The sequence below is a fragment of the Podarcis erhardii genome, assembly GCF_964252035.2.
Source record: "Podarcis erhardii genome assembly, chromosome: 8".
NCBI lineage: Eukaryota > Metazoa > Chordata > Lepidosauria > Squamata > Lacertidae > Podarcis > Podarcis erhardii.
In genome coordinates this window covers 85018064-85037499 of record NC_138499.1, presented here as the reverse complement: position 1 = coordinate 85037499, position 19436 = coordinate 85018064, and the positions used below count along the sequence as shown (strand labels likewise).

The following is a 19436-nucleotide window of genomic DNA, read 5'->3' as shown; positions in this document are numbered from 1 at the left end:
GCGGAGCGTGGATTCCCCGGGTATTAACGGCTTTAAGAAAAAGGAAGCAAACCCGCAAGACGTTTTCGTCTTGCGAAGCAAGCCCATAGGGAAATTCGTCTTGTGAAGCAACTCAAGAAACGAAAAACCCTTTCGTCTTGCGCGTTTTTCGTCTAGCGAGGCATTCGTCTTGCGGGGCACCACTGTATGTCCACATATGAACTGCAAGAGGTGACATGATAGGTTGGCAGAAAGGTGGGTTCAAATGGTCTCTTCTACGGCTTCTACTGTCTTAACTACTATTCCAGAAGGTTCCACGCTCATTGTTTGGTTGTATGAGCTAAACCAGTTTACTGGTATTTTTTAAAAAAACAACAACAACAACAACAAGAAGTGTAACTGACCTTCTTAGCAACGCCAAGTTCATAAACGGCTTCTTTCTCTTCATCTCTCATGGCTGGGAGCTTCGAGGTATTGCCCACCAAAACGTGGCTACGGATAACAGGTAACAGGTCAAAACAGGCTTTGGAAACTTTCTCCAATGCTACCATCACAATGTTGCTATCGGAGTCATCGCTTTTCTTCGCAGCCACAAGCAATTGTGAATCGGCTTCACCGGTTAAGTGAGTACCACCCTCGCTACTCAGATGGACAGTTTCTTCAGCAGCGCACCGTACACCAGCACCTGGGACTCTACCTGAAGGCTCCTCCTTGCAGAAGTTTGATTTTGGCGACTTGCTATCTAGTCTTAGCCTTTTGGCATTCTTTGGCACAGTCACAGGTACTAAAGCCCTTTTCCCAGCGTAACACACATTGGAAGACAGTTGCTCTGGGTCAGGCTTGAAACTGCTCCCCGTTTTAACAAAAGCAGTGGACACAGAAGCAATTGCTTTAAAGCCACTGATCTGATGGACCGGCTGTGGGGCGTTCTTGCCATCTAGAGAAGACGACCTACTCAGCTGAATGTTACCTTTCAGGATGCTGAGAGTTCTGGCTCGGGCGGATAGCTCTGGATACATGCTGTCCAAGATCTTCACCGAGTTTTCCTGGGATACGGGTGGAGCAGTGCCGCCAACAGCCGATGGAGGAAGTCTGCCAGGCACGGGGAGGGCGTGCTTGGGAGTGGTGGCGCAAAATTGAAGAGGCGAAGACAGCGCCCTCTGATGCATCGGCGTGCCCGAGGGAGAAGGGGTGGTAAATGTAGCGGGAGACTTGCATTTGGGGATATCCAACAGCGGCGACCTTAGAGGAGGAACTGGAGCTTCCTGTAAAGGAGAAACCATTCCATCAAGTGGGGAAGACAAAGAAGACTGGCTAGACGATGACGTCAGTGGGGAGAGAGGCCTAACCGTCCTTGGGGGAGTAGATATCAGAGGTGGGAGCAAGGGAGGTAATGGAGGGCCCATCTCTTCCCTAATTTTTGTCAGGGTTTTTGGAGGAGAATACACTGTAGGCGTGGAAGTATCTGCGTTGGCAAAAATGGTCTCAGTGAGCAGTGCTTGCCGACTTTTCCTCTTCCCCTTGCAGCTAGGTATTCTCTGGAGAGGCCTAAGGCCTGCCTCTGCTGAAACATTTCTTGAGTCTGATGGTTCACGCGCTTGTCCTGCTCCGTTATTTCCGTGAGATGCAAGAGCAGCGGGAGATGCCACTTTCTCAGACACTATTTTTTGTGGTTTAGAGCTGGAAGGTTCGGAGGCAGGTGGTACGGAATGCCGGCTGGTTTGAGCAGCAAGAGTTTCCCCCTCGTTCTTTATATGGGTTTCCTTGTTGTGGGAGGCACTGGCGTCCTCATCAAGACCGACGGGTGTTAACTGGTTCTGCGTCAGGCTGGAGCTGCATCCCAAACGGCTAAAGCTTCTTTCTTCCTCAGCACTTGCTTTCCCCTTAAAGAAATCTAACTGGATTTCTGGGGTTTCTACACTAGTGCCACTGTATTCCGAGTGTGGTGCAACTATATCACTATTAAATTCTGGATCACTTGCAGGAGACTTCCTGGAGAGAGATTTTCTGTCATGTCTCATCAATGAAACGACTGCTGAAATGTCTTGTCCTGCTTGCCTCTCTTCTGACTTCTCTGTTGCTGTAAGAGGTTCAGATTTTAAGGAGGTATTTTCATCACTACACGTCCATCTTGTTGCGTATGAATGTTCCCATATCCCTTCCGTCACTTCAGCAACATGGGAGCCAGTGTCATGTGCTGCAGCCGGCGTATATTTCGGGGATGCCTCTTCTGTTACATGGGACAGCTCCTGCTCACCACCCACATCTGCTCTGGACGCTGCAAGCATTGGTTGTGGTTTTGTGCAATTCACCTTCCTTAATGGGAAAACCTCTTCCTCTGGTGAATCCAAGGGAGATGATTTCATAAGCATGATAGTACTTTCAGACACTGTCAGTTCATTCACCCCTTCAGATCTTGTGCCTCTGCTAGATATTGCATCAGTTTCTTTAGCTGTTGCTTCACTCAGATTATGTTCTAGCTCGCACTTTCTTGAAGGAATCCCTGACGTCTTATCAAGAGGAACAAGAAGCCTCTCATCACTTGGAACAGATTCGCTCACTACAAAAATGTCTACAGTATTAACACTGTTTAGGCTTGATGCCTCGGGGGGTTGTGCTTTAGTAAGCTCCCCACAACACATTATCTGGGATTCCCTGAGAGTTGGCTGTTCTCTGGCTTCTTCGATTTCCATTTCATGGAAACTGCAACAATCCAGGGACTTATTTTTGTCTACGTCAGAATCGAGAACATTTGCCTCTTTACTTGTCAAGTCTTCCCCAGAATTGTGATCCCTATGATCAGCATCTTCTTCTCTGCTTGGAGGGGAAGGGGTAATGTACCCTGGGGCAGAGCTTTGGCCATTTCTGCGGAAGAGCTCATAACTGATTTCAACGTTGGACAGAGTAACACTGGAGGGCTCTGCAGTGGACTTAGAACCAACTGTTGTAGTGACAGAGGAAGTTTCAATAACTGCACTCTCTGATTCTAATTCATCTTGAACAGACTGAGCAAGACCTTCATTTGTGTTCTGTTCTAATTCCACCCCGTTTGTTACAGAGCACTTGTAATTCGTTTCTGTCCCTTCCGCAGCATGCTTAATTTTATCAGATGAATTGCTTTCAGCATTCCAGGTTGCCTTTTCTTGAGATGGCGCATCATTTATTCCATACTGCAAATCTTTAAAAATCAAACTGGGCTCCATATTTCTGTCACACAGAGTTCCAAGAGCAGATGTTTCTTCACTTCCTTCTTCTATGATAAACTGTGCAGTCCCAGTTTCTGTTATTTTCAGCGCTTCACTATCTTCCTTCTCAAGCCGTTCTGATGTAAGGCATATATCTTCCTCAACAGCCTCAGCATGCTGAAAGTTAATTGAAACGCTATGCGTTTTGGACTTACACTCAGGTTTAACGTCCGCATTTTCAACATACCCTGATTCTGAAGCACTTTGAGTGACATTCTCTGATTCAAAGAGTGTGTGTTTACTTTCAAGAGACCCCTCAGGACACCCTTCAATAATAAATGCTTGTGCTGCTAACATAGGACTGCTTTGATAATCTGGCTCTTCTTGTAGCGATTTAACAGAATCTTTTTGGTCAATGTATTGTTCTAGTTCTACACATTCTTTTTTTACATCCATTGATTTGGGTTTCGTTTTGCCTACAACGTTTTCATTTTCAACTTTTCGCTGGTCATCTTCTCCATGTTTAGTAGGCACAGAAGGGAGAGTGCTGCTTTCACCTATAGGATACAATGAATTATTGCATCCATCACTTGCCACTGTAATATGGGAGTGGGGCCTCAAGGTATCAACATTCCATAGTTTATTCTCCCCATTTAATTCATATTGCTTGTCACATTCCTCTTCGCTACTGTGATTTTCTTCTACGCATTGTGATTTGATGGCTGCATCGGAGACGTGAGAATCTTTTTCAAAGTCCTGTGTAAATGTTATCTCAGCATCTCGTTGCTGGAGCAGCACCCTAGAACATTCCATTTCAGAGAGGAAATTATGGTTAACGAAATTCATTTTCTCTTCCGTTAATGCTTCATCACTGCTGCCTGAGCAGAGCCCTTCAGTTGCATTTTGTTTGTCTGTTGTTGCAGGTTCAGTGTGTTCTTCACCAATGCATTTTGCTTTCTCAAAATTAAATTTAGATTGGATGTCACTGGGGCTAGGCCCCATTCCTCCTCGCACATCACCAGAAACATCCTTAAAAATTTCAGGAGCTACGAGCACATTTTCAGTAGCTAAAATGGACCCTTTGGTTTGCTGCTGAGAGCCACCTTTGGGTGTTTGAAGCCAATCACCTTCCACTGTCTCAATGAGCTCTTCCGTCTCTTCTTTCAAGAAGCTACTAGGCTCTTTGTGCACATGGTCAATGCTACTTCCAACGTCTTCTTTCATGGGCATTGACTCAGCTGTTTTTTCTTGACCTTGTGAGTTAGCTGATGGAGACAATAAAGCAGGCATCATGAGTTTGTCTTTCGCTTTCATCATATTATCTAAGTTTTTGTTGACGTTTTCTGTACCGTGTGCTGCTGGCTCAGTGGCTGTGTGTGCCTCCAAAAAGTCAGAATTCTCCTGCAGATGCTTCTCACTTGTTGATATGGCACCTCTCTCATTAAGATATACTGATGTTTCTGTCACAGGGTCGTGACACAGTGCTGACTCTTCTTCCGTCAATTTGCTAAGTCTTTCAGGTGACTCCTGAGAATTGCCCTTTATATTGTTTGCGCTAAAAGAGACACATTTGCTCCAAGATTCTGCTGAATGATTCTCGTAAGAAATTTCAGCTTTTGGTTCATTTCCCCCCAAAATATTTTCAAGCATTTGCACATCCTGGTTCATTTCATCTTCATCACTGGAATCTGTTAAGTTTCCAAATAACGTATCCTTAAAGAGATAAATGAGAAGAATTAATATAGTACTCATAACAGTTCAAATGTTTTATGAACAGCCATTCAAGTTACAATGTTCATTACTTTTTTTCCTTTCAAAAAACTGATACTGATAAAGACACATCGAAACAGATATGCACTAAAAACATGACTAAGGTGTAGTTCTCAGTAAACCGGTAAACCTACTTCTGCGCTGTTCCACTTCAGATCAGAGCTGCAAGTTTACATGGTGGCATTCTCTTTGAAACCATAAAAACCAAACCATAGAAAGCTAGAAAAAAAGGAAGTAGTTCTTTCTGAGAAACATTTTTCTATTGAGGTTTCTTGAACAGAGGTTTTGCCACTTCAATGAGAACTAAGACCAAGATAAAGTAAGGAGTATCTATCGGAAACAAAGAGAGTTCCTTTTTACAGGGCTTAGCTGACTTGCAAAGGTTCATCTTAATCCATAAAAACATGAATCATTTCACTATTTAAAAAGCAATGCTCAAAGTGATGCACAGTCAATAAAACTAAAACACAGGACCACCACAAAAATATCAGCAGCCAGAAGCTGAAAATCCAGGTGTTCAATATGGTACCTTGGTACCTTGGTTTACAAACTTAATCTGTTCTGGAAGTCTGTTCTTACACCAAAGTATTCTTAAACCAAGGTGTGCTTTCTCATAGCAGCGGAGGACTCAGTTTACAAATGGAACACACTCAACAGGAAGTGGAACATGTTCTGCTTCCAAGGCAAAGTTCACAAACCAGAACGCCTGCTTCCAGGTTTGCAGCGTTCTGTTTCCAAGTTGTTCATAAACGAAGCTGTTCTTAAACCAAGGTACCACTGTATTCTAAAACCAAACTGTTTTAACCTAGCAATGGAATTAGCAAGGATGACATCCTAACCGAGAAAGCTATCATTTTACACTTTAACAGTTCTTACTTAAGGAAGTCGGGGAAGGAGAAAAAACAACAGCTCCCTATGACAGAACCGCTGCTCTCATGAATCACAACAGGAGCTGCCACCACATTTATTGTCTTAATTTATATCCCACTGTTTGACAATATGTTTAGGGAATTTAATATTTAATGCTGTATTGTTTTAAACACTTGATTGGGAGCCGCCCAGAGTGGCTGGGGAAACTCAGCCAGATGGGCGGGGGTATAAATAAATTATTATTATTATTATTATTATTATTATTATTATGTTCCATTAAACTGGATACAATGGCAATGATTCTTTTAGGTCCGGGCCTACTATACTCTGAAGGCAGGTAATTGTGGGGGTTTTTTGGATAGTTGAAAGTGGTATAACAGAGAAATCACTGCCTAGGTATATTACACATTTACTGATTTTATCCTGCTATCGGGAGGGTGGGGGTAGTATTTTTTTGCTTTTTGGAGCACTATGAATACCTGCAAAGCCTGTTCAACTGAGAATGAGAATGAGCCATGTGTACTACCCATGGATAGCATTGCCTCTTTCTGGCCACCTGGCTCCATCCACAAGTAGACTTGCTGTACTGTACAGTGGTGCCTCGCAAGACGAAATTAATCCGTTCCGTGAGGCTCTTCGTCTAGCGGTTTTTTCGTCTTGCGAAGCCCATTGACAGCTTAGCAGATTAGCGCTATTAGCGGTTTAGCGGCTTTTAGCGGATCAGCTGATAAGCGGCTTAGCGGCTTAGGAAAAGGGGGGAAAAAGGAGAAAAACCCCGCAGGAACTCGCAAGACATTTTCGTCTTGCGAAGCAAGCCCATAGGGAAATTCGTTTTGCGAAGCGCCTCCAAAACGGAAAACCCTTTCGTCTAGCGGGTTTTCCGTCTTGCGAGGCGTTCGTCTTGCGGGGCACCACTGTATTAAGTCAACATTCAATCAAGATTATGACATTACTAAGGCTCACGATTTTAACCCATATTTTGACTTACTGGAGTAGCAGCAGGTGAAAACTGTATGGGAGACAGCAGAGGAGGAAGAGGCCTAACCCACTTCAAAATATCTCGCAGATTTTCACCAAGTTCGTCCTGTTCCGTGCTAAAAACATCCACGTTGCCCTCTCCCAAATCTGTCTCTGAAATGTCTTCTAGAGATCTGTCTTCGTAAAAAGTGCCGCCACCATTGTAAGTGCCCGTGGTTTCCATGGCCTTGCTTTCTACTGGGCTACCATGCCCAGCAAGTCTGTCGCCCAGCTTTGTCTGCAACGGTGCCAAAGAAATGTGCGTCGTACAGGTTTCAGGTGAAGGACAACCAGAAGGCCTCTCTTCTCGAGGTTTCCTGAATTGTTGAGGATTCCACGGCGTTTCTATGGGGCAGAAGATCATCTACAATGTAAACAAGGTTTCCATATTTCCTCCACTTTCTGAAGGTTTTAAAAAAAGTTTTCAAACCAATTTTAAAACAAATGGTTTATTATACATGTTACTGAGTGCCCACTGTGCTGTTGAAAGGTTTTTTTGCAACTCCACAGGCCCTCCAGAAAGTATCCCCTTAATTATTATTTTTTAATTTTAAAAATCCAGGTGTTAATTTTACTGACCACTCTCGGGGGCCCCCTGCTGTGTTTCTGGGGTGCCGTACAGTTTTTGTAACCTTCCCATGACCCTCACAAAATTTTTCCTTAAAAAGTGTAAGACATTCCTAGCGCAGTCTTGGAAGAAGGCATAGGAGGAATGAGGACACACCAAGGAAGATTTCCAGCAGCCTAGAGACAACCGCAAATTCCCTGCAAATACATATATTTTGTTCTTGCATTTAAATTATGCAAATATTAAAAGCATAGTGCAAAGTCATTCTAAAAGTTAATTATTGGCATCCGTCTGTCGTGAGATTCAATGGCAGAGTGCCGTTCTAAAAGTACTCACTTTTTTTTCCACGTGCTCTTGAATGACCATGAAAATCTGTTGCTGCAGGTGAGAAAAGAGGCAATTTTTCTTTACTCTTCTTGAAAACTGCAACATACTTTTTCTCTCTCTAAGGAAAGCGACTACTTCCAATTATCTCTAGAGCTACAGTACTTGGGTCTCACCTAAGATGTAGTCATTTTTGTTGATTTGACTTTTTCCTGTCGAGCTGTCAATACACATCCAGAGCTCCTGTAACAGCAGCTTTATTTTCTCTGTAAAATAACCAAAGAGGCATCCAAACTGTTATGGTACTTGCAGAGAAACATGGATTAATAGAATATATATCTATATCTGTATCTGCACACACTTTTCTTCACTAATACAGGGAATAAGAAGCAAATCTCAAACTGCTGAGGTTATGTCTGTTCCAGTGATGGCAAACCTCTAGCCTACTAAAGGAAAAGGTAAAGGTACCCCTGCCCATACGGGCCAGTCTTGCCAGACTCTAGGGTTGTGCGCTCATCTCACTCTATAGGCCGGGAGCCAGCGCTGTCCGCAGACACTTCCGGGTCACGTGGCCAGTGTGACAAGCTGCATCTGACGAGCCAGTGCAGCACACGGAAATGCCGTTTACCTTCCCGCTAGTAAGCGGTCCCTATTTATCTACTTGCACCCGAGGGTGCTTTCGAACTGCTAGGTTGGCAAGCGCTGGGACCGAATGACAGGAGCGCACCCCGCCGCGGGGATTCGAACCGCCGACCATGCGACCGGCAAGTCCTAAGCGCTGAGGTTTTACCCACAGCGCCACCTGCGTCCCCTCTAGCCTACTAGGCCTCCTCTATTGACTTGCCAAGGCTTCTCAGTAAAGTTGAAGGAAGCTTGCTATGTCAGGATCTGTTACCTAAAGACACCTGGAGGTGACAACTCCCAACAGAGCAGTTCTCTCTTTGCTGCTGGTTAGCTATTTCCTTGGAGAGTTGAGCAGGGGACAGAGGCCCACCACTCTGGTCCAATGTTCAGGAAACATATGAGCAGTGATATGAATGCAGCACTTTCTTGCAAACTGCCCTTGGAAAATGATTGAAGGGCTATACAAAAATACAGTGGTACCTCGAGTTACATACGCTTCAGGTTACAGACTCCGATAACCCAGAAATAGTACCTCAGGGTTAAGAACTTTGCTTCAAGATGAGAACAGAAATCGTGCTCTGGCGGCGCGGCGGCAGCAGGAGGCCCCATTAGCTAAAGTGGTGCTTCAGGTTAAGAACAGTTTCAGGTTAAGAACGGACCTCTGGAACGAATTAAGTACTTAACCCGAGGTAGCACAAATGAGTCAGCCCAATTTCTCGACAAATCGATGGATATTCAGCAGAAGTTCTGACTTGACACAATTTGTTACAATACAAGCTAACCAACATGTTCTTTTCCCCTTCTTGGCAACTCCCTTGAGCCTGTGCCTCCTCAGAGGACTCAGCCTGTTGACATGATAAGCAATAGCAAGAAATCCACCTGAATCTATTTAAATTGCATCATTTCCTTCTTGCCTCTGCTTGCCTCTTTGCTAAGTAAGCGGCGATTTTTTTAAAAAATGGAATGAAATTAAGGAGCTCTGGTTGTATCCCTTTGTTGGTATACTCAGCACTTTGTGGCATCATCACGATTTTATTTGAATGTCACCTTTCCATGAAAGGATTCATGCTCAAAGCGGCTTGCAAAAAAAAGCAATGCATCTCAAGATCAGCCGCTGCAAGAACAATTCCATAGCAATTTCATAGCAACATAATAGCAAATATAACATCAAACAAAAAAACCACACACCAATATTTCAGCATTATAAATATAAGAAGATTACACCTCCTGGCAACTGCAAAAATAACAAGGGAGACCGATAGCTTCGCCTATGATATGGGAATGGGTTCCTGGTTGGTAAAGGTAAAGGTAAAGGGACCCCTGACCATTAGGTCCAGTCGTGACCGACTTTGGGGTTGCGGCGCTCATCTCGCTTTATTGGCCGAGGGAGCCGGCGTACAGCTTCCGGGTCATGTGGCCAGCATGACTAAGCCGCTTCTGGCGAACCAGAGCAGTGCACGGAAACACCGTTTACCTTCCTGCTGGAGCTGTACCTATTTATCTACTTGCACTTTGACGTACTTTTGAACTGCTAGGTTGGCAGGAGCAGGGACCGAGCAACGGGAGCTCACCCCGTCACGGGGATTCGAACCACTGACCTTCTGATCAGCAAGTCCTAGGCTCTGTGGTTTAACCCACAGCGCCACCCGCGTCCCACTCCTGGTTGGTACTTGCATGTAAAAGGAGAGGGATAGATTCAGGTCTTGTCACCTGGAGCAGGAAAGAAAGCACTTCCAGGCGACCAGGTAGAGAAGCTTCTTTGAAAGCAAATGTGTCTTTCTCCCCAGCCCTTAACAAGTGATGAATGCACCCAACTGAACCTAGGTGGGCAGACGAGTCAGATTTTTGCCTGTTGATCTGAAAATGGCAACTGCACTTCAGACATGGCCTTCTAAACAGAAAAAGTTCTAGTGTCCTAAACAGCTTGCAGTGGGAAAGGAAGGGTTGAAGAGATAGCCCAAACTCCCACTCAGCAGATGCCCAGCATATACAAAAGCACAATGTTTTCAGCCCCAAATCACTAGCTTTGCCAGGGTTAAATTCTAAAACACCTCTCTACAATCCACCCCAAATGCATCACAACTTTTCTTCTAAAATTCCCCCATGAGCGCAACAGAACCCAACAAATTGTTCCCCACCCACGCAGATCAATTCCTTACAGCTCTGTTGTCTGCCATCTAATCCCCTAGGCTTCCACTCGTTCTACAAAACTGGGGAAATTGCAAATGTTGCCTTCTGCTTGGCCGTCCAATGCTCTCCACGCTCATTGAAACGTGCTGCTAATTTCAAGGGAGCAGTGGTGACAGGCCACGGCTGAGACACCCAGCATTAGCCAGCAATGAATCAGTCTCTCAGTGGTTCAATAATTTGTAGGGGTTTAGATGCTGGAAAGCAAGGTCTTGGGTATCATGTCTGATGACCTCGTCTTAGGCAATGATAAATAATTTGTCTCCATCCAACTGCAGTTCTAAGAAGCAAAGAATACTTACAGCAGAGTAACAAGTTCAAGCTGACATAAAACTTATCGTAGGGGTAGGCAACCTAAGACCCGGGGGCCGGATGCGGCCCAATCAACTCTTAAATCCGGCCCGTGGATGGTCCAGGAATCAGCGTGTTTTTACATGAGTAGAATGTGTCCTTTTATTTAAAATGCATCTTTGGGTTATTTGTGGGGCCTTTCTGGGGATTTTACATGAGTAGAATGTGTGCTTTTAATAAAAATGCATCTTTGGGTTATTTGTGGGGCCTTTCTGGGGTTTTTACATGAGTAGAATGTGTGCTTTTAATTAAAATGCATCTCTGGGTTATTTGTGGGCCATAGGAATTTGTTCATTCCACCCCCCCCCGCCACAAAATATAGTCTGGCCCACCACATGGTCTGAGGGACGGTGGACTGGCCCACGGCTGAAAAAGGTTGCTGACCCCTGACCTATCGTCATGCAGCTTGTTACATGTGGATGACCACAAAGCAGAACCTTTGGGCTTGCTAGCTGAGGCGGCCATGCTCTCAAGCCCTTTTCTCAGCCAGATCTTGGGGCCTTGCACATGTCCCATGCAGTGGGCAATCTCTCCTATTCAGCTCCTTTAGGGCAAGAATCCAAGTAGGGCTGAAGGGTGAGGCCTTGTAGTATGAGGATGTGATGACTGTACAGATGACAACTCAAAGAACAGCAGCTATGAGCAATTGCAATCTTCTTATATTAGAGAGAAAATATTTCTACATACCAACCTTTGTCTAGGTCTGCTACAGGACTTGCTCTCTCACTTTGGGTCTCAGCATTCTTCAGCACTGAGGGGAAATAAGACAGACACAGATATCAGATCAACAATTAAAACTGGAACCCTGGCACTGAAAATCCGTTAAGGTAAAATAAAGTGAAGCATCACCTTTCTTTTGCTTTGCATTCGGGAAGCCATCAGTCTTCTCCTGTCAACATCAAGGGAAGAAAACCAAACCACATTAACATCCTTAACTTGTAGTACTCACAGTGGAAAGAGATTCGACTCTGGTTACTGCTTAAATTACCTCATGACCTCTCAAATGCATTATACAGTGGCACCTCGGGTTACAAACACCTCGGCTTGCAAACGCTTCGGGTTACAAACTCCGCTAACCTGGAAGTAGTACCTCGGGTTAAGAACTTTGCCCCAAGATGAGAAAGGAAATTGCGTGCCGGCGGCGCGAGGGGAGGCCCCATCAGCGAAAGCGCGCCTCAGGTTAAGAATGGTTTGGGGTTAAGAACGGACCCTGGGAACGAATTAAGTTCGTAACCTGAGATACCACTGTATAGGGATTGGGAGCCTCCAGATTTTGCTAGACTACAACTCCCATCGTCCCTTACACCTGGTCATGCTGGCTAGGGGTTGGAGTCCACCATCATCTGGAGGGTCACAGGCTCCCTGGTTTCATAGGCTTGGTGGAAAATCGGAACTGTCCCTTGTTACTCTTGCCATCTCCTATCCCTCCCCTTCTGTGCTTATTGTTACCTCTTCATTCCCTCTGTCCAAATTTAGACTGTAAGGTCCAAGGTGGAGGGAGGAGGAAAGAGCTGTCTTTTATTTTAACTCCCCCCCCCCAAATTATCATGGCACATGGGTACCGTGTAACAATAGCTTTTTTACTTTGGACCTTAAAGCAGCAACAATTCTGCCCAGCAGCCTAAACCATTTCTGTGATCAGTTCTCCCCACATTGTCTAGTCTTCCACCAGTTGACCCATTGCAATGATGGGAAATAAGTCATCAACAGACAAGAACAGTGGGAAAAGTAGGCATGTCAAGTCCACATTTATGACACACACTCTGCATCTTGTGGGGGGGGGAATCATTAGGAGGAGATACTTACTCTGTAACTTATAACAAAGCATGCAAAGAAACACTAATTTGTGCTTACTGCAAAAATGCAAACCCCCCCCCCAAAACCCCCACCCCAAACCCCTGCTTAAGAAAGTTACCTGTGCTTTCTTCAATTCCTTCTCAAGAACTTTCTTCTCTGCTTTCAGCTGCTTGAATTCCTGGATGTGCTTTGCTGCAGCCTCTTCATTTAAAGGAAAAAAGCAATCAAAACGCATGAAAACCATTAAGCTCGACTTAATGGCACAAAAGTCAGCAAACAAGGGCGAAATGCACTAGCATGGTGATGCCTTCCCTTTCAGATTTGTCAAACTCTAACAGTTTATCTAGGGGTTGCAGCATTCAGCTCTGCACTATCCTGTATTTCATTAGGATTTCATCACACTGGATGAATGCCGCTTGGCTCGGTCAGAGACATGTATTATCCTACCAACTGCACACAACGGCTCCACACCTTTTTCTCCAAATGTGTAAATGCCCACATGCCTTAGAATTCTGCTTAATGAGCCCTAGGGAACTAGAATTTTATTCATACCAAACACCATTGACAACAAAACCTTTCCGTGTAATAAATATATATTTGCACCCTTCCATTTCAACAGGTCAAATTCTTAAACTGTGCTTTGTCAAGGTTTGCTGCGAGACCCTAAAATGCTTACAGATATCCTTAAATGGCAATAATCAAGTCTGAGTTCTTTGCATAATGTTATACTCAGATAAAAATTTATGCAGAAATCCAACTAGGTTTGTTGTAAGTAGATCAAGCTCTGCAAGTTATTCAGCTACCAGGGGTTTGGCAGAGGTGATACACTGACATTTAATTTATAAACACTCAAGAGACAAATTTCTTAACAGTTGTTATACTTTCCTTTGGACATTAAACAGGTAGAGTAATACGTGACATGAAAATCAGGACAAAAACAAAGAAGAAATAATTTTAAGGAGCTTTCATTCTTAATTTCAGGATCTTGTCACAGCTACCAACAACTGCCCAGAGCCAGGACAGGAGAGCACAATTGTCTTCCTGCTGTCATTTCTCATATATTTTCATGAGAAAATATAGTATAAACCTTTTATGATTTAAATAATGAAATTATTTTACAGCTTTCTAACAACAGACCACTCTAAATTCTAACAATTCATGACTTAAGGCAATCTTGGAATTTTTATACAGTGGTGCCCCGCAAGACGAATGCCTTGCAAGACGAAAAACCCACTAGACGAAAGGGTTTTCCGTTTTGGAGGCGCTTCGCAAAACGAATTTCCTATGGGCTTGCTTCACAAGACGAAAATGTCTTGTGAGTTTTTCAGACTTTCCCCCCCTTTTTCTAAGCCGCTAAGCCGCTTATCTGCTAAGCCGCTAAGCCGCTAAAAGCCGCTAAGCCGCTAATAGTGCTAATCCACTAAGCCGTCAATGGGCTTGCTTCGCAAGACGAAAAAGCCGCTAGATGAAGAGAATCGCGGAACGGATTCTTTTCGTCTTGCGAGGCACCACTGTACTTTGATTGACAGTTTCATTAAAACAGGGACTCAGCTACACAGCTGCAACTAAAAGGTTTTAAGTGCAATATACAATGTGACACTAGATGGTGAGCCTTATGGAAAATTCAATGTATTTTTAAAAACGTTTTTAAAAAAGCATTTTCAGAATGGTTTTTATATGAGTGTACATTCCACCCAGATGTATAATTAACCTTTTACAAGCCAATTCATTCTCGCACTAACTAGCTCAATTTTATCTAAGGAATTGTTCTCTCTTTTATTCCCATGAAATAGAAGCACAGCATTTGACACTGCAATCCAGACATTACTTGAATGGGGCAAAAGGTAAAGGCAACAGCGAAGAAAGCAAAAGGTGAATCAAACTCAGGTTTTTAAGGTAAACTGACTGGGGCAAAATTGTTGGTGTACCTCTCAACCCTACTTAAAATACACATAAACTATGCAACACTCTCTTTTCTTACAACAATGTACTACTTTAAACCTAAAGGTTTTCTGTATCTGAAATGTGAATTTATTTGCAGTGAATTACCTTCAAGTTTCTTCACTTTAGTTTCCAGTTTCTTCTTCCTGACCATGTTTAAAAAAAACACACCAAAAAATGAGGATAGTATTCTATTGATACAGATTTTTGGCTTTTTGTTCAATCTAATATACAGAACATAAAAGCTTCCTTGATAACACAGGTTTATTATGATTTGTGTAGCTCAGGTTTACACTTCCGGTTGAGTTTTGAATCAGAAACTGGACCCGCACCCAGTTCTTTGTGATGCTAGGACCCCACAATCGTCACCACTGCTACACCGTCTGTCCATAAAATATATCATACATCGAGGGAGAGGAGCAGGTAGAAAAGTCATGCCAAAGGAGAGACAGCATGCTGCCCAGCTGGGCAATGAATTTTGGTTACAGGCCACTCTGAACAGGTGGTAGATGGAGAGGCATATGTACTCCATTCACTGCAGCAAAGAACGCAGCACCTCCCAGAATGAGAAGTGGTCGGAAGTGCACTAATTCACAGTGTGCCCCAGAGTTCTTTGCACTGTTGAATAGGGAAGTCAGCTAGGTCAGATGTAGCACATGCCTCCCCTTGCACACAATTTTTGGCCAGACTAATTGAATTGAAATACTTTAGTGAAACTTGTACAACTTGTATACCGTGAGATTACACAAGCACCCCCCACTCAGCTCTCTTAATCTTAATTCCCCTTGTTTACTGACGCACACCCACCAAGCCCGAAAGTCAGTTGCCCTGTTGTTATATTTTCATTTAGCCCATGGATAGAAGCTGTTCATTACCCTGTTGGTGCGACTAATCATGCTTCTATATCTTCTGCCCGAGGGCAGGAGATCAAGAAAGTGCCGGCCAGGGTGTGAATCATCCCTGAGAATTTTCCTCACTCTCCTGAGGCAACCTTTTTCTGCTATTTTATCCAGTGGATTCACGGGACAGCCCATAATATCTTGTGCTGTATTCACCACCCTCTGTAGGCACTTCCTATCAGTTGATGTCAAACCAGCGTACCACACCGTGATGCAGTATGAAAGGACACTTTCTATTGTTGACCAGTAGAAGGAGATCATCAAATGTTGATTGACATCGTTCTTCCGCAATAATCTGAGGAGATGGAGTCTCTGTTGGGCTTTCTTAACCACCTGGGTTGTATTTATTTTCCAAGTAAGGTCTTCACTGAGATAAGCTTCTAGGAATTTAAAGGAAGAGACTCTCTACATACAGCCCTCCACGATGTACAGCGGGGCTAGTTCTCCTCTCTTCCTCCGAAAGTCCAACACCATGTTCTTTGTCTTGCTGATATTAAGATGCAAGTTGTTCCCTAGGCACCATGTAGATATTAGTGCACCTGCCGTCCAAATCTTGCAATGCACCCTACCTCAAGCCACCGTGGGACATATTCATGTTGTGCATTTCATGCAAGGATCAAAATCAACCTAGCCATTTTTGTCCGGAAGACTAGTAGAAGTTAAATGAATGTCCCCTCAGCCAGCAACCATTTCCAAGTAATCAACAGGCCTTAATTTGCCGCACCCTGTGAAGTCCACTTTATGGAATGTGGGTTCTGATAATCCCAGTCCCAAACAGTGAGAAGGGTAGGTAGGGAATGAATTCAGAACGGGTTGCTCGTCTCTCCTTTTGGACTGCTAGGCTCCCCTTCCCTGAAACACCACCTAATATGTTTTTGTGTTTCAGTACTGGCTACATGGCCCTAACAACTGATAAGATGTACAAGAAGTAAGGTAAAGGGACCCCTGACCATTAGGTCCAGTCATGGCCGACTCTGGGGTTGCGGCGCTCATCTCGCTTTATTGGCCGAGGGAGCCGGCGTACAGCTTCCGGGTCATGTGGCCAGCATGACTAAGTCGCTTCTGGCGAACCAGAGCAGCACACGGAAACGCCGTTTACCTTCCCACCAGAGCGGTACCTATTGATCTACTTGCACTTTGACGTGCTTTCGAACTGCTAGGTTGGTAGGAGCAGGGACCGAGCAACGGGAGCTCACCCCGTCGCGGGGATTCGACCTTCTGATCGGCAAGTCCTAGGCTCTGTGGTTTAACCCACAGCGCCACCCGCATATGATTAATTCCTACACTGAGAAGGTTCTTAATTCCCACTCCTTCCACACAAACACAACTATAATCTGAACACAGAAGATATTTTCATCTAACTCCAAAGGTGAAAAATAGTATAAATTCACCATTTGGTTCATTTATACGACTCACATTGTGTCACTTTTGTTCATTTCATCTTTCACCCGAACATATTCCAGATGAGTCTCCTGGTATATCTTGAGTGAACTCTAGTTAAATAAACAGATAGTGATTAAAATACAGACATGCAAATAAACAAATATTTTCTTATAGCTAATGAATTGATTCCTAATATCATAAAACAGCACCGCGAAAGTCAAAAGACATATACTGAATAAGGTTGCAGGAGAAGGGGTGTCCACAGCTGTGGAACCACCACTAAAAAGACTCTGGCCCTGATGCCTACTAGGGCTGGGCAATATTAGCTTTTCAATGTTGTGATGTTGAAAAGCGGAAGAGCCGAGGAAAGAATAAGCTCCATTGGCCATGGGTCTGATACAGCTCTTTCCTCCGCACACTGGTGACAGAGGGAGTCCCTCTGCTGGCAGCACTGGAATGCCAAGGGAAGAACGAGCTTAATAATAATAATAATAATTTTTACCCCGCCCATCTGGCTGGGCTTCCCCAGCCACTCTGGGCGGCTACCCAAAAAATATTAAAATGCTGTAATACATCAAACATTAAAAGCTTCCCTAAACAGGGCTGCCTTCAGATGTCTTCTAAAAGTCTGGTAGTTGTTGTTCTCTTTGACATCCATTGGCTCCAGTGCCTCGTTCCTCCCTCGGTTTGAGAGCCAGAATATTTCAGAATAAAAAGATGTTCTCATGGGCCAAATGGGGAGGCCTGGAGGGGTTAGTCCTGTGGGTCTGAAGCTCCCCTTCCCTGCACGAAGGGATTACAGAACAACCCTCCAGCTACCTTCTTAAGGTCACTCTTGGGCTCCTAGGTGCAAGCTCACTCAGGGACAGGCAATCCAGATGTCTCAAAGCAGGCCTCACCACTTTCTTTCTTTCTAAATATTTTCTAATTACCTTCTTCTCCTCCAGCTCTGCTTTCACAGATCCCAGCTCCTCCTGACACTTTTCTAGAGGCAATATTTTCTGCAGCATTTGCTCCACTTGGTGACGAAGTGTGTCATTTTCTCTGAAACGGGGCAATTAATATAACAGGAGTGGAAACGAAACAAGAGACTTGCATGCAATATCTTACTGTCTCCGTGGACACGAAGCCACAGTAGTCCCATGCCCTCCCACCATGGCCCAAGCCACATAGCAAACACAAACCAAAATGTCCTTATAATATCACATTAAACTCTCAAACCTATTTGCTTAAAAACTATTCCCAACACCTCACTCTTTTGTCTCAGGGAGCAGACAAAGTACAGAACCAATTATTAACACCCAGAGATTCATCCAGCGGGGATAACTCCCAAGCCCAAAGCAGTGGGCACAGCGTCAGAATTCAAGCAGAATGAGTTCTTACCTTACAGCAAATTGAAGCTGTGATATCTGGTTAAGGAAAACCTCAAATGCAGAGATTAGCTCGATCGCCACAGTTACAGATCAACAAAACCCACTGTGCCTCAGAGGCATTTCTTATGAGTCTGTTGACAGTCTGATAGCAATATTCATGTACAAAAAGGATGCATTTCATGTCTTGTCTCGAAGGAAGCACGAAGAAGATATTTTATTATTACTCTCAAGGGCCCAAGAACTTGAGAACTGTACAGAGCAGAACCTGACACGTCAATGGTTGAGTTTGCTTTAACCATGTATGTGAATGGTAGCTTGTCTTTGCATGCTTCATTTTTCCTACCATTGTCTGGCAATCTCACATGCAAGATCTGAGCCTCTACAGCAGGCGTCAGCAAACTTTTTCAGCAGGGGGCCGGTCCACTGTCCCTCAGACCTTGTTGGGGGCCGGACTATATTTTGATTTTTTTTTTTTTAAAAAAATGAACGAATTCCTAAGCCCCACAAATAACCCAGAGATGCATTTTAAATAAAAGCACACATTCTACTCATGTAAAAACACGCTGAATCCTGGACAGTCTGTGGGCCAGATTGAGAAGGCGATTGGGCCAGATCCGGCCCCTGGGCCATAGTTTGCCTACCTATGCTCTACAGGCCTGGGGTCTACCTACAAACTACACCTCCAACAGGAGAAACATTTTCTCTGATGATCTTCTGCTGACATGCAAAAAGCATTTTTATTCAGACAGACTTTTGATCTAATAAGCTGACTTGTTATGATTTGCAGGTTGCTCAGTTGGATGTTGTTTTTTATAAGTTTTACCTTCTTTTATGCTGTTCCCATTTTATCCTTTGTATTTTACTCTGTTAACAGCCTTCAGCAGTATTTGGGATACACATATTATACATACCTAACAAACAAAATGAAGTGTTGGTTATGATGAATATATTGAGCTTGCACACTCTGGATTTTCCCTTTCAATCTGTGCAGTTAGGAGCCTGGTTTTTTTCCAGCATGTATGCATTTTTCAATGAAAGCCCAACAAGACTTGTTCCTAAAGCACTTGCCCCCGAATATTAAAAAATTAACCTCAAAGCAGCAACCTTCAGGCTTTAGCATGACAGTGAAAGACGGGGTCAGGATACACTAGCGGCTTCAGTTACAGAA

At 44.0% G+C, this 19436-nt stretch overlaps 1 protein-coding gene and 1 long non-coding RNA gene across 4 annotated transcripts in view; one reads left to right on the top strand and one right to left on the bottom strand.

The window, feature by feature from the left end:
• Positions 1–19436, top strand: part of LOC309347972 — a 151861-nt gene that overhangs the window by 114015 nt on the left and 18410 nt on the right. The window lies entirely within an intron of this gene.
• ICE1 (interactor of little elongation complex ELL subunit 1) overlaps positions 1–19436 on the bottom strand; it is a 48355-nt gene that overhangs the window by 17545 nt on the left and 11374 nt on the right. For 2 of the 3 annotated variants that reach the window (XM_081872569.1, XM_081872567.1), the window contains exons 4-14: positions 18279–18297; positions 17828–17939; positions 16929–17005; positions 14722–14759; positions 12791–12873; positions 11725–11764; positions 11567–11626; positions 7890–7979; positions 7726–7767; positions 6793–7166; positions 384–4877 (exon numbers count right to left, since the gene is read on the bottom strand). In XM_081872569.1, coding sequence (XP_081728695.1) covers positions 384–4877; positions 6793–7166; positions 7726–7767; positions 7890–7979; positions 11567–11626; positions 11725–11764; positions 12791–12873; positions 14722–14759; positions 16929–17005; positions 17828–17939; positions 18279–18297 — 5429 coding nt within the window. Of the gene's footprint in view, positions 1–383; positions 4878–6792; positions 7167–7725; positions 7768–7889; positions 7980–11562; positions 11627–11724; positions 11770–12790; positions 12874–14721; positions 14760–16928; positions 17006–17827; positions 17940–18278; positions 18298–19436 lie in introns of those variants that run through there. The other variant, XM_081872568.1, reaches the window with a different exon arrangement.